Source organism: Quercus robur, chromosome 3 (assembly GCF_932294415.1).
Source record: "Quercus robur chromosome 3, dhQueRobu3.1, whole genome shotgun sequence".
NCBI lineage: Eukaryota > Viridiplantae > Streptophyta > Magnoliopsida > Fagales > Fagaceae > Quercus > Quercus robur.
In genome coordinates, this window is record NC_065536.1 from 56,865,870 (window position 1) to 56,879,733 (window position 13,864).

The 13,864-nt window shown below is 35.9% G+C and overlaps 1 protein-coding gene across 2 annotated transcripts; it reads left to right on the top strand.

Moving 5' to 3' along the window:
• Nucleotides 1-4,048: 4,048 nt before the first annotated feature.
• LOC126718510 (polygalacturonase-1 non-catalytic subunit beta-like) lies at nt 4,049-6,380 on the top strand. 2 transcript variants are annotated; one of them, XM_050420740.1, is made up of 3 exons: nt 4,049-4,549; nt 4,643-5,647; nt 6,033-6,380. In XM_050420740.1, the coding sequence occupies exons 1-2, from the start codon at nt 4,508-4,510 to the stop codon at nt 5,603-5,605; spliced, it is 1,005 nt and encodes a 334-aa protein (XP_050276697.1). In that variant the 5' UTR covers nt 4,049-4,507; the 3' UTR covers nt 5,606-5,647; nt 6,033-6,380. The 2 variants fall into 2 exon arrangements, with proteins under 2 accessions (XP_050276697.1, XP_050276698.1); XM_050420741.1 differs by having other exon boundaries at nt 4,643-5,620.
• The last annotated feature ends 7,484 nt before the right edge of the window (nt 6,381-13,864 follow it).

Here is a 13,864-nt window from a genome sequence, read left to right on the forward strand (position 1 = left end):
TATTTTCTTTCATTTTCTTTCACTTTCTTGGCAACCAAACAAATCAAATTTACCAAATTCCAATTCTAGTAGACATAATAGCAACTCAGCAACTAAAACAAATCCAGATTTAAACTAATAATGACTGCAAATTGAAAATAACAAAGACCAAACTAATTGCAAGTTAAAAATAACAATGACTGATTTGGCCGCTACCAAAATATATTAACCAAATTAACAGCAAGTTAGAAATAATATAGATCAAATTAGTAATTAATGACTACAAAATATAAGTAACAAAATGGTATTTTTCACTTACTTACTTTTTAACTTTATTTTTTCTATAGTTCAATAGCTTTCCATCCAATCTAAGTTTCAGTACGTATGCAGGCATGCTTTACCAAACATTTGATTGAAATTAGTGATTTCTTTTGTTATTAAAATATTCTCTTTTTGACCTTGGGGGCAAGCCACGGTATTGGAAATCAACTATTTGTTCTATTAATTCTTTGCATCTCCATCAGACGAGTCTTTCCCACTACCAGAAATAAGGAAATTAAGATAAAATACCAGTTTATTATTGTAAGAACAAAGTTTAATTATAAACTATTTTATAGCCAATGGTTACAACTTTTACTAAATATCTTTTTGTTGGATATGAATTTTGACAAATATACCATTGAATTACATTTCTTCTTATATCTTCTATACTTGCAAAATTTCAAGATCAAAGATTAATATCCATTTCATTAATCAAATGTTGAAATTTCATGTTTTGTAGTCCCAAATTATGCATAAAAAATTATTTGTGGATTGAATACTAAATGAAATCTAATTGTCAGGTTAATTTTTTAGTAAGAGTTGTAGCCAAACTTTGTTCTTATTGTGAGAATATCTTTATCAAGATATTTAATATGGCCCACATATATTTTTTTTTATTAATTATCTATTTATTTAATAATAAGAGTAATAGATAAAGATGAGTCTAGTTTGCCTCTAGTAATACTTTAACAAGACATCTCTTTTTATTATGATAGGAAGTTGCCTTCTCACCCACTAACTAAATGTGCGGTAGAGATTAGAATCCTAGGTCATGTCAATTTTTTCTCAAGAAAAAACTAAATCATAAAATACACTATTGGTTCTTAAGGTTTATTGTGATGTCCATCTAGGAAAAAAAAATCAAATATTTAGTTAGCAAATCATCATACGTTCTTCAAAACAGTTGAAGACACTCACAAGACTGAGCAAATCAACCACAAACCATCATGGATCCACCTAAAATATGAATAAAATCCTAGAGAGAGAGAGAGAGAGAGAGAGAGAGAGAGAGAGAGAGAGAGAGAGAGAGAGAGATTGCTACATGCAAAACATTCACTAAGTAATAGAGATCAAGGATTTTAGGTGATGAAGCACAAAATTGTCAATGAGTTGATCGTTCACACGTGCGCCAATGAAGGGTACCTGAAGAACAAAGGAACAAAGATCCAACAGAGAGCATCGGTGGGATGCCGGCCAAATACCCTCCGAAGGTTAAGTTAGTGATAGAAGAATCTTCAAGAACTCAATAGTGTAAGAGCTAGGAAATTTCATGTACCTTAAGGAAGAGGAGGCTTGGTGCTTATATAGTGGTGTAGAACTAACTAAGATCTCTTGAATGTTGGAGTTTTCCTTGTAGAGAAGATTTGGAGTTAATGCCCCGAGATTTTAGGGCTTCTCTTCCCATACGGGGAAGATACGAACTTGTAGTAGGGTCTTTGGACGTGGTGTGCGAGTTATTTCTATGTGGGGATACATGAGTGGAGAACATGTAAAAGTTTGTGGGACTCAGCGTACTCAACCATCAGTGTGCAAATCATCCGTCTGGGTCCAATAGAGCACCCATTGGGCTTATATGTCGGACTTAAATACATGCTACCCAAAGGGCCGATGAGTCCCCATCGGGGTCTTATACTTGCACCATCAGGTCCTAAGGGAATTACATGAGATACCCGTCCCGACGGGTCTGTAACTTTATGGATACCAGGTGAGCCACCCTCTCGACGGACCTTAAGTGAGGCGTTTTACCCGACGGATCAAAGAGTTAAAGAAATTTTCATAGGCCAAAAATACCCTTATCACTAGGTGATTTTAGATTTGGTTCCAACTCTGCCTTAGGATAACAATCTCCAAACAAAGAAATGGGTTTTAAAGTTGAGATATATAAAGGAGAGGAATGATTTGGATGTATGTATTTTCTTCATGAGTGTTCTTTCAATAATAGTTATAATAGCAATTATTAGAGAATGTGAAAAGTGATTATGTTACTTTGATTGATAAGTTACAATTAGGTTAAATTAGGTTATAGAGAATGTCTTCTAAAAAAAAAAAAAAAAAAAAAAGATAGCAAACTAAAAAAACAGAAAAATGGTGACATGACTAATGATGTGGTTCAATAGAAGTGTAATAACGTTAAATGCTACGCTTTAACCTTGATTTTATATTATATATGGAAATAGATTAAAAGGGACACTTGGCATAAAATTAGACTAAAATTAGAAATTAATTTGAATTAGATTTAAATTCTCTTAGTCTTAAAAAATAAAGTTGTAATAACGCCTTGGACCTCTTGGTTTTCATAGTGGTGTAAAATTCCAGTACCAAAATTCAAACAATCAAAATTGGATATTTGCCATAAAATTAGAATTAAATATATGATTGGGTTTTTTTATGATTTTTTATTGGATTTCTTGTATTTTGTATTGAAAAACTCACTTGATAGTTTGCGCAAAAATTAAAAAAAATTGAATGGGATATGTAACACAAAATTAGACAACAATTAAAACCCAATTTGAAATCACTGAGACTTGGACCTAGTCATAGGGATATAGCACATAGTCATAACTTTTTAGTAAATATATGTAATTTTTTAAAACATTGGTATTATTTCCAAGGTCCAATGAAAAAATTATTATACGATTGTCAATTGATTTCAAACATGTAATTATTATTAATTTGAAATGAACTTAATTATTGTTTCCAAACCTACGATTTTTTTTTTTTTTTTTTGTTAACAATGATGTTTCTATAAGGTGTGGAAGTCTAATTAAGTGACTTTGAAATTTGTATTTGTGGACTTTTTACTAGTTTTAAGTATTCTTGACAAAAGTTTATATGTATTTCCTAGTATGAATAATGCTAGAGATACAAATTAATTTACAAATTACTGATGTGATGAGTGATTATTGGTAAATTAAAAAGTAATATTAATGATGAGTCTTGATGAAAATCAATAAAAGATTAGTCACATCAATATTTTGTAAAAATATTGTAAAATAGTTTACGACCGTAGCATTACTCTTTTTAGTATTTAGTTTATTTGAGATGAAGCAGACATTATAATTTTAATAGATTTGAATCATTTCTGTAATCATGTTTTGAGGATATTTATAGTTTTTAATAGGGCCCTCCCCTGGTCATTGAAAGGTAAAGTTTATATATACATTATTATTATTATTATTATTATTTTCATGTTTACAGTGATTGTCCTAGTTAGAAAGTATTACATGCTGTAATTCCGGTAGCTTTAACCTTTCTCTCTTAGACACACAAGCATTTATTGCATGAAAAGATGCTAATTAATTGAATTACAAAACCCATGATTGATTATGTACATAGCAGCTCAAATTTACTAACAATGACATTGTTTTTTTTCTTTTTAGAAGAAGCAATGGCATGGTTAATGGACAATAAGAAGAAGATAAAAATAAAAGAAGATATTTTACGTAGTGTGCCGACAAGTAACATTTACCTTTGCTGTTGTACGGCATAGCTGGTACTGGTAGCTTTTTGCAAAGGTCCACCTTGTGACATCCTTCTCTTGTCCCTTGTGATATTCTTAATCACAATCTCGTTGTCACCACTAGGCAATAATGCATGAATCGATCTTGTTTTATTATTCTATCATACATATATCTTCTTTTACGTACTACTGTTTTTGGATAATCACTTTTATGTACTAGATTTTTTATAGTTCTGGCATTCTCGTATGATTTTCCTATAAATATCCACGGATTATATGTTGGGTGCAAGTTTAGAACAATATGGCTAGGAGTAGAATTTAGTATTTAAGTTGCTGATATGCTAGATATGAAAAAAACAGAGTATTGCAGAAACTCTATTTCATTGCAATTATTATTTCTTTTTCGGATGATACAACTTCATTTACAACTCACATCTATATATAGATGTGTTAGGTGTTTAGGATGAGTACAAGCTTCAAGAATACTACAGAAGCTTGCTTCATTTCTCTTTAATTGACACTTGTCCATGAGGTGTCCACTTACCTGCTTGTTCAATTTTGCTACTACTGGATTCTTCATTGTTGACACCTAGATTTCAATTGCTTCTTTCTTTTACACATAAGGAGCCACTTGTCAATTAAATATTACATTTTAACATTATAACCCAACAGACTCGCCAACACTAATCTCACTTCCCCCTTTCCCTTTACAAAAACATAGTAGCGCGCACAAAAAAAATCAGCCCCATGACTCCTCTCCTTCTCTTACTTTTTTTCTCATCTCTCACTGTAAGCACTCTCACTCTCACTCTTCACTCTTGCTCTATCTTTGACATTCTCCTATTCTCACATTCTCAATGTTTTCCTTTTGTGTCAATGCAGGTTGGGTCCGCCTCCACTTCCGCTGGTGAAAACTTATACACCCCGAAAGCCAATCTGATTCGGTATTGGAACAAAGAGGTCAAAAACAACCACGCCAAACCAACCTTTCTCCTATCCAAAGCGTCCCCATTGAGCGCGGTCGACGCAGAAAGATTCTCCAAACTTGCAGCCCAGAATGCTCTCTCCTCTCAGTTCCCAGCCATTTGCCCCACCGCCAACCTTTTGTGTTTCCCCGATTCATCACCGATTGTTCAAGAACTCATATCCCATCCCAACGTTGACGCCTTCAAAATAATTTGGCGTCAGCAAGGTATTTTCTTTCGGGAATCGATGTTAAAGAAAGGGAAGGTGATGCCAATGCCGGATATTAAGGACAAAATGCCTGAAAGGTCGTTTTTGCCTCGGTCCATTTCGTCAAAGATACCATTTTCGACCTCGAAGATTTCTGAGTTGAAGAAGATTTTTCACGCCGAAGATAATTCGACTATGGAGACTATGATAGTGGAGGCGTTGAATAAGTGCGAGAAGGCTCCGAGCCCAGGCGAGACCGAGCGGTGCGTGGGCTCAGCTGAGGATATGATTGACTTTGCAATCTCGATCTTGGGTCGAAACATTGCTGTTCGATCAACTGAGAATGTTAAAGGGTCAAAGCAGAATATAATGATCGGATCAGTCAAAGGGATCAACGGTGGCAAAGTCATGCAATTAGTTGCTTGTCATCAAACCTTGTTCCCGTATCTACTCTATTCCTGCCATTCGGTCCCAAAGGTTCGAGTCTACGAAGTGGATATACTGGATCCGAATTCGAAGGCTAAGATCAATCATGGTGTTGCCAGCTGTCACATGCACACGTCGAATTCAAACCCGAATCATGCTGAATTGACTATAGCATCAGGTCCCGGTCAGATCAGGGCTTGCCACTGGGTTTTCGAGAATCATCTGATCTGGACAGTTGCTAACTAGTCCTTACAGACCTTGGTGGGCAAGACATCACCCTGATTAAGAGTCCGTTTTGTTAGGCATTTTGGAAGCTTAAAAAAGAGTTTTCAAAACCCAAAACCTTCATTTCGTAACAATACTCTTCATAACGTTTTTATAAATGCTCATTTTAAATTTAAAACATATCTTATTTACCATATGTATTTTGCTATTAATAGGAAAAATAGTTATGGAGTTATTTTACGTCTGGAAGATACTTATTAAACTATATAATTTGAGTTTTGATGACCTTTTCAAGGTTACTTAAATAATTGGATGGCCAATGAAAAACACTGATTATTATTATTATTTTTAATTAATTTTGTTTAAATTATAAAGATTAAAATGTTAAAGAAATGACTAGAAAAACAAGTTGAGATATTAATGCATTATTATTATTTTTTTACTGCAGGAGCAGATCACTAGAGCTTTGCAAGCTTTGATCCAGCATGTATGATGTAAAGCAAATAAATGTGCTAATAGTTTAATTATGTGTGTTTTGAACATGCCTTTCATCTATGTATTTGGGTAGAGCTTTGCAGGCCTCAATCCAACACATATAATGTACAGCTGATAAATGTGTTGATGGTTTATGTGTAATTTGTACTTGCCGTTCATCTATGTGTTTGTGTATTTACGGAAAGTCTAAGGTCTAGCTACTCCTAGGCTAGTATAATTATGTATAAAACTTGTAATATATGGACTTTGTCTATATTTACTATTATAAGCTAGAAATGATCCAGGTACATATTTTTTTTTAGTTCTAAACTATGGACTCTATGTAATTTTTCTTTATTGTGGAATTTTATTATTACTCCTTAAGCTAGGATTTATAAAGCATGCATCAAGTTTATATTGTTATTTAAGGCTTCTTTGGTTAATTTAATTTGTAACTTACAGTGCGTTATAAAATCCTACTGTCATTGATCCGTATCTTTATGGAGCATAATTGTTTCTTATCCCTACAATTCAGTGTGTTTCAGTATGCAATTCAGAGCCTTGTTGATTTTCACATCCAATCACTATTCTCGAGCTTTTTAATTGCAATTTGATATATATATATATATATATATATATATACATATGTATGTATGTATATAATGCATTATGCAAAACCAGAACATCCCATTATGCAAAACCAAGATATTCCACTATCAAAAAATTCGGAGCATATATCCAAAGCACTTCCAGTATTAATTATATATACCAAGTTATGCCTTGAAGTCTAGCAGAGCCAACTGCAGAGCAAATTTTAGACAAGAAAAAACCCATAGCTTTTTTCCATTACTTGTATCACGTCCAATTTATATTTCCGAAACTTGTCACATTCCAGATTATGTATTTTAGTTAGCTGAAAGTACTGTAGATAAAGATAAAAGTTAGCTGAAATAATACAGTGGGACTCATAAATAGTACCAAAAAGTGCAATAGGGTTCATAAATAGAACAAAAAATAAGTTAAATAGTAAAATAAGTTGATAAAAAATAAACTATCCAAACAGACACTTAGTAATATTTCTTTTAAAAGGATAGTGAGAGTTGTAAAACAGAGGCTGGTCTGGTTCCTGGTACAAGTATTTTGAAATATTGGCGGTTCTAAATGCTTGGACTAACAACTGTGATATATTTATTGGATCTAAGAGCCATGTCTATGTTTCTTTCGTATTAGTAATAGCTTGACCTTTTGGGCTTAGTTGAGAGCATGTCTACTACTCAGCTCTCCAACCACATGAGATGAGATAGTCCCAAGGTGAATACTCTCTCTCTCTCTAGAAAGAATAAATAATCTAGAGAGAGAGAGTATTCACCTTTTTGAATGGGCAAAATATGGATTGAATGGATGGGAGAATATCAAATTTTTATAGCAAATGAAATAGGGAAAAGAAGAATCAAAATAAAAAGAAGATGAAAGGATAGAAGAATTGTAAGGTTAATGTAATATAGTAGTGGGGAGATAAAAAGGTAAATGTGAAGGAAATGTTAGAGGAATTGTAATTGTAAAGTGAAAAATTAATAAGAGAAAAATAGTTAAAAAGGAAAGAGAAAATGTTGGAAATTGATGGATGATGTGGCTCAGTAAGAGCGTAATAACAATAAATACTATGCTTCAACTTTTAAATATATAATAATATATATATATATATATATTATATATGGAAATAGATTAAAAGGGAACCTTGGCATAAAATTAGACTATAATTAGAAATCAATTTGAATTATATTTAGATTCTATTGGTCTTTCACTTTTAAGTTTTAATAGTAACGCTTTGGACCTCTTGGTTTTTACCGTGGTGTAAAATTCCAATACCATTTTTTGTTGTTGAGAAAATCAGTACCAAAATTTAAACAATTAAAACTGGACATTTGCCATAAAATTAGAATTAAATATATGATTGGGTTTTTTATGGTTCATTTATATGATTGGACATCTCATATTTTGCACTAAATAACTCACTTGATACAAAAAAAAAAAAAAAAAAAAATGGAATATGTGGCACAAAATTAGACAAAAATTGAAATTGAAATCTAATTAAATTTTCTCTCTTCTTTATCTTTAAATATATACTAGTCAACAAACTATGCAATTCACAAAAAAAGAAGAAAAAAAACATAATATGAATTTTTCTATTTTTAAATTTTTGTTTAAATATGAAATTTGATAATTGCAATATTTATTTATAGGCGTTTATTATGTTTATGTTTGTACATGAAATTATAAAATATATTATAGCATGAGGCATTTATTATGATTTTTTTTTTTTTGTATATGAAACTATATTTTCTATCATTTAAAAAAAAAATTATTATTATTGTGTTTGTATAAGAAACTATATATTCTTCCATTTACAAATATTGATACATGATTTTTCTATAACGAAAGAGTTTATATGCAACATCAATTGTAGGATATTTTCTGCAATCCACTCCCTGTTAAAAAAATTATCAACATAGATGGCTGATAATAAAAAGATCAAAGCACTAAAAAACAATATAAAGAAAGGGAACAAGATATATAATGCACCTTGTACCTTTCAAAATAGATCAAACAAAAAAGATGATGAAATGGTATCACGATATACAAACATCATACCCATATATGCCTATATAAATTGAATTGGCAATGACATGACACCTGGTTGATTGAGCGCACCATGTTTGTTTGATGGATACTTTTTTGTTTTTTTATGAACTTCAAAAAATGAAATTAGGGAATGTCCGTCATTCAAGTAGAAACTAAGTATGCGTTTGGCATCAATTTTTAAGTTTTATATACAGTATTTTAAAATTTCACTTTTTTCCTCTATTTTTCAATTTTTTTCTCACTTTATATATATCATTGCTTTTAAGACCTGACCTTTGTCGTTATGTGGGTATTGGGCGATTTTTTTTTTTTTTTTTTTTGATAATTTTATAAAAGGAAATGGAGGGTTTTTTTTACCATAGACTTTTTTGTATGAAATACCAAAAGGTGACAAGATTTTTAGCTGATGTTTACTTAAACAAGAATTAAGAAAAGTAACTTGAGTTTAAAATATTATAAACTTTTTATAGGCGGATGTAAGTATTCAGAATTTTTTTAATCAATTTTTTAGGGTAGTATTTCCTTAGTTTCTAGAAGCAAAATAATTTTGGTACTTTCTTTGTTGAGGTTTTTTAGGGGAAAAACTTCCTCCCACGTTGAAGGAAGTTTCCTTCAAACTGGTATGAAAGTAAACTTTTTTCAAGTTTAGTGGTTAGTGAATTAATTTGGTTGAATTTAATGAAATTTGGTTATTTTGGTGAGCCTATTGGAGGTCAGTGACCCTTCTCTCAATTAGTGATATTTTACTTAAAACATGTATTAATATTTTTTAATGAAATAGTCGAATGTTTCTCATTATGAAATTATTGATATTTATTCAAAAGAAGTTTCTTTAAAGATAAAAATAATTATTTCCTAAACTTTGAATGATAGAAATTTTATTAAATTATTTTTATTTAGAAGTGTTTACGTTCTTAAAACTAGGATCAAACTTGTGACGAGTTTAGTGAAAATACTTAATGCTTTGAATGAAAATTGTAGGGACACGATTCGCAACGAACCACAACAGTGTTGGGTTCGCACGTAAAAAGGCCCAGACAATATCATTTGTAAAGAGTGGGTTTGAAAGGCTAGACCTTGGTTACCCGACAGTGGGTTTTTTTGTAGTGGTCATACATGTTTAAGGTGTTTTCACCCCTGGAGTCTTTCTCCTAGAGGTGGGTTGGGAGGCCTTTCCTTTTGGCCATTTTTCCCAGCCTCCTATCCAGATTATCTACTTTTTCTTTTATACTAGCCTGCGTTCGCTTTCCTTTGTCCACGTGTAGGGTCGACCTTTCCAAGACTGATACTTGTCCCGTCAGTCCAAACCCAAAGTCGTTGGGAATGGTTGATAAAGCTGAAGAATACGGCTCTGTTAGGTGCAGAGCATTGTATGGGAAGGGTAGTAAGGGCAGCCTTTCCTAGATATTTTAGATTTTCTTTCAAGTTTGTTCCTATATCGTTTTTGCCCCTCTTCTCGGTGGAACTTTGGATCAGCCGAGGACTGGACTGTCATCGGCTGCTTCTCCGGGCCATTTTGTGCTTTACATTATTGAGTTTGGACTATAACCTTCTTTGGCTTGGGCCTTAGGACTCCCCATGAATAAGTGGGCCTGGCCCATAATTTATTGGGCCCCACAATAGCCCCTCAAAACCCTGCTGTCCGACCTCCTGGTAGGAAAGGGGGGTTTTGGTAATACCGAGCCCTTGTTATGGCTCATTTAATTCAGCCTTTCACTGACGTTGGCGATTCTCCACCTGCCCAGGAAATGTACCGGTCTACGAGATGTTCCTCTTAATTTGTTCACGATGCGCTCATGCCGTTTGGTTATCCAAAGCGTGTCTTTAATAGTCTCCCTTCATGAGACCTCTCAGATTTAATGGTTACTGATGGTGTGGAGGAGCGGAACGGGCATATTCTTGTTTGCAGATTTCCTTAGAGATCTGAACACATTAAGTACCCTCCTCTTCGTCCCTCATATAAAGAGAAAAGACAAGAGTTGGTTCTCTCATACCTGAATCCCTTAGATTCCTCCCAGAGTTTACTTTTACCCTCTGGTTATACCTTAACCTGTGATACGTTCACCATAGTAATAAGCAATGAAGAAGCCATTCCCCTCCCAAAAACACCATGTTCTAATAAAGCTCGAAATGGCTCGGTTAGGGCAAGGATGGCGGAGACTCAAGATTTGTCTCACCTTCCTTTCAGCCAAAATCCGAAGCAGGGACTCGTCACGTCTCACTTTCGGCGTGACTGAGTCGAGGACACCCATTATCAGTACCAGCCGCTCTCTCATGAGCATATCTAACATGGCACCAGTGTGTTAGGAGTCAGGACTGGGGCAGGGACTAAGTGCCCCTGCTTCTTCCTCTCTTCGTTCACTGGCGCCTCCTTTTGCCTCTCTTTCTTCTTCTTTCCACCACCAGATCCACCCTAATGCTTTTCCTTCTCCCTCTTTTGCTCATTTTTCTTTCTTTTCATCTCTTCCCTCTTCCTCATTCATCTCCTCCATCTTTTTCTAAAGAAGGTCCTTCTCTTAATATGGGCGATACTGAGGCAGAGTTTGGAGGGACTTCGGAGACGAGTTTAAAAGACACCTGACCGTTTACTTATCTGTATTGCTGATTTTTTTTTTATATTGTTTCGGCAGTTCACCTTTTGTATAGGCTTGTTTAAGCCCCTCTTTGTACATTGTAATACACCTTTATATTAATAAAAATTGTTATCATTTTGCTTCGCATGTTCTATCTCTATGTTTCCGAAATGATAATGCAACGCATAGACATGCAATCTTGTAAATTCTTTTTGTTTTTAAACCGTGACCGACATCTAGGACCGAAGTTCCGGTTAATAAAAAGATCTTGCCCGAAACGGCCGGGCACAATACCGCCGACCTTAGAGTACAATACTTGGGTCCTTAACCCCTTATCAAAGAGAAAGGCGTTTTTACAAAATTGCAAGTGCTGTTCGGCACAACAATATAGCATTTGAATCAATGACAACTAGGGCCAAAATACTTGCTAAGAAAAAGATGTCACCCTAACTTTAATAGAATTGTTTGACACAATAATGCCGACCTGTGAAGAACGATACTTACCCCAAAACTAGCCGAGATGAGTACTGGATGCTCGATGCGGTGTAAGAAGTAACCATCCGAAGACATATCACCCGCAAAACGAACAGCCCCCTTAGGCTACTGAATAGTGGGGCGTTTCGCCATCTTCTTAACACTCTTATTGGCCTTGACCTTTTACAGTATTTGAGCCGAGGACATTCCCCATCCAAGTAGTTGGTTTTCCCATAGGCTTGAGTCCGAGGACCATGCAATGCCTTGGTTCTGTCCAAAAACTAGTTTTGTCGTCCAAGTAGTTGGTTTCCCCATAGGCTCGAGTCCGAGGACCTCGCAAAGCCTTGGTTCTGTCCAAAACCTAGTTTTGTCGTCCAAGTAGTTGGTTTCCCCATAGGCTCGAGTCCGAGGACCTCGCAATGCCTTGGTTCTGTCCAAAACCTAGTTTTGTCGTCCAAGTAGTTGGTTTCCCCATAAGCTCGAGTCCGAGGACCTCGTAATGCCTTGGTTCTGTCCAAAACCTAGTTTTGTCGTCCAAGTAGTTGGTTTCCCCATAGGCTCGAGTCCGAGGACCTCGCAATGCCTTGGTTCTGTCCAAAACCTAGTTTTGTCATCCAAGTAGTTGGTTTCCCCATTGGCTCGAGTCCGAGGACCTCGCAATGCCTTGGTTCTGTCCAAAACCTAGTTTTGTCGTCCAAGTAGTTGGTTTCCCCATAGGCTTGAGTCCGAGGACCTCGCAATGCCTTGAATCTGTCCAAAACCTAATTTTGTCATCCAAGTAGTTGGTTTCCCCATAGGCTTGAGTCTGAGGACCTCGCAAAGTCTTGGTTCTGTCCAAAACTTAGTTTTGTCGTCCAAGTAGTTGGTTTCCCCATAAGCTTGAGTCCGAGGACCTCGCAAAGCCTTGGTTCTGTCCAAAACCTAGTTTTGTCATCCAAGTAGTTGGTTTCCCCAGAGGCTTGAGTCCGAGGACCTCGCAAAGCCTTGGTTCTGTCCAAAACCTAGTTTTGTCGTCCAAGTAATTGGTTTCCCCATAGGCTTGAGTCCGAGGACCTCGCAAAGCCTTGGTTCTGTCCAAAACCTAGTTTTGTCGTCCAAGTAGTTGGTTTCCCCATAGGCTTGAGTCCGAGGACCTCGCAAAGCCTTGGTTCTGTCCAAAACCTAGTTTTGTCGTCCAAGTAGTTGGTTTCCCTAGAGGCTTGAGTCCGAGGACCTCGCAAAGCCTTGGTTCTGTCCAAAACCTAGTTTTGTCGTCTAAGTAGTTGGTTTCCCCACAGGCTTGAGTCCGGGGACCTCGCAAAGCCTTGGTTCTGTCCAAAACCTAGTTTTGTCGTCCAAGTAGTTGGTTTCCCCATAGGCTTGAGTCCGAGGACCTCGCAAAGCCTTGGTTCTATCCAAAACCTAGTTTTGTCGTCCAAGTAATTGGTTTCCCCATAGGCTTGAGTCCGAGGACCTCGCAAAGCCTTGGTTCTGTCCAAAACCTAGTTTTGTCGTCCAAGTAGTTGGTTTCCCCACAGGCTTGAGTCCGAGGACCTCGTAAAGCCTTGGTTCTGTCCAAAACCTAGTTTTGTCGTCCAAGTAGTTGGTTTCCCCATAGGCTTGAGTCCGAGGACCTCGCAAAGCCTTGGTTCTGTCCAAAACCTAGTTTTGTCGTCCAAGTAGTTGGTTTCCCTATAGGCTTGAGTCCGAGGACCTCGCAAAACCTTGGTTCTATCCAAAACCTAGTTTTTGGCATGGGAGCTTGGCTTTAGGGGAACTAGATCCTCGGCCAAGCCCCTAGAGCTATCTAGGTGACTAACGCTAGTAAACGTAGCCCCTAGCCAAGAACCATAGCCCCTAGCGGAGCTTTACACAAGAACTCCATAATCAACAGTTAGAAATGGCAAAGGAACTCTCTCGACCCACTGCCTATTCCAACACACAAGCCTTCCCACAAACGGCGCCAATTGTAGGGACACGATTCGCAACGAACCACAACAGTGTTGGGTTCGCACGTAAAAAGACCCAGACAATATCATTTGTAGAGAGTGGGTTTGAAAGGCTAGGCCTTGGTTACCCGGCGATGGGTTTTTTTGTGGTGGTCATACATGTTTAAGGTGTTTTCACCCCTGGAGTC

Coding starts and splice junctions, on each gene's coding strand:
- LOC126718510 (XM_050420740.1), top strand. CDS start 4,508: ATGACTCCTCTCCTTCTCTTACTTTTTTTCTCATCTCTCACT. Junction 4,550..4,642: donor TTTTTTTCTCATCTCTCACT/GTAAGCACTCTC, acceptor GTGTCAATGCAG/GTTGGGTCCGCCTCCACTTC.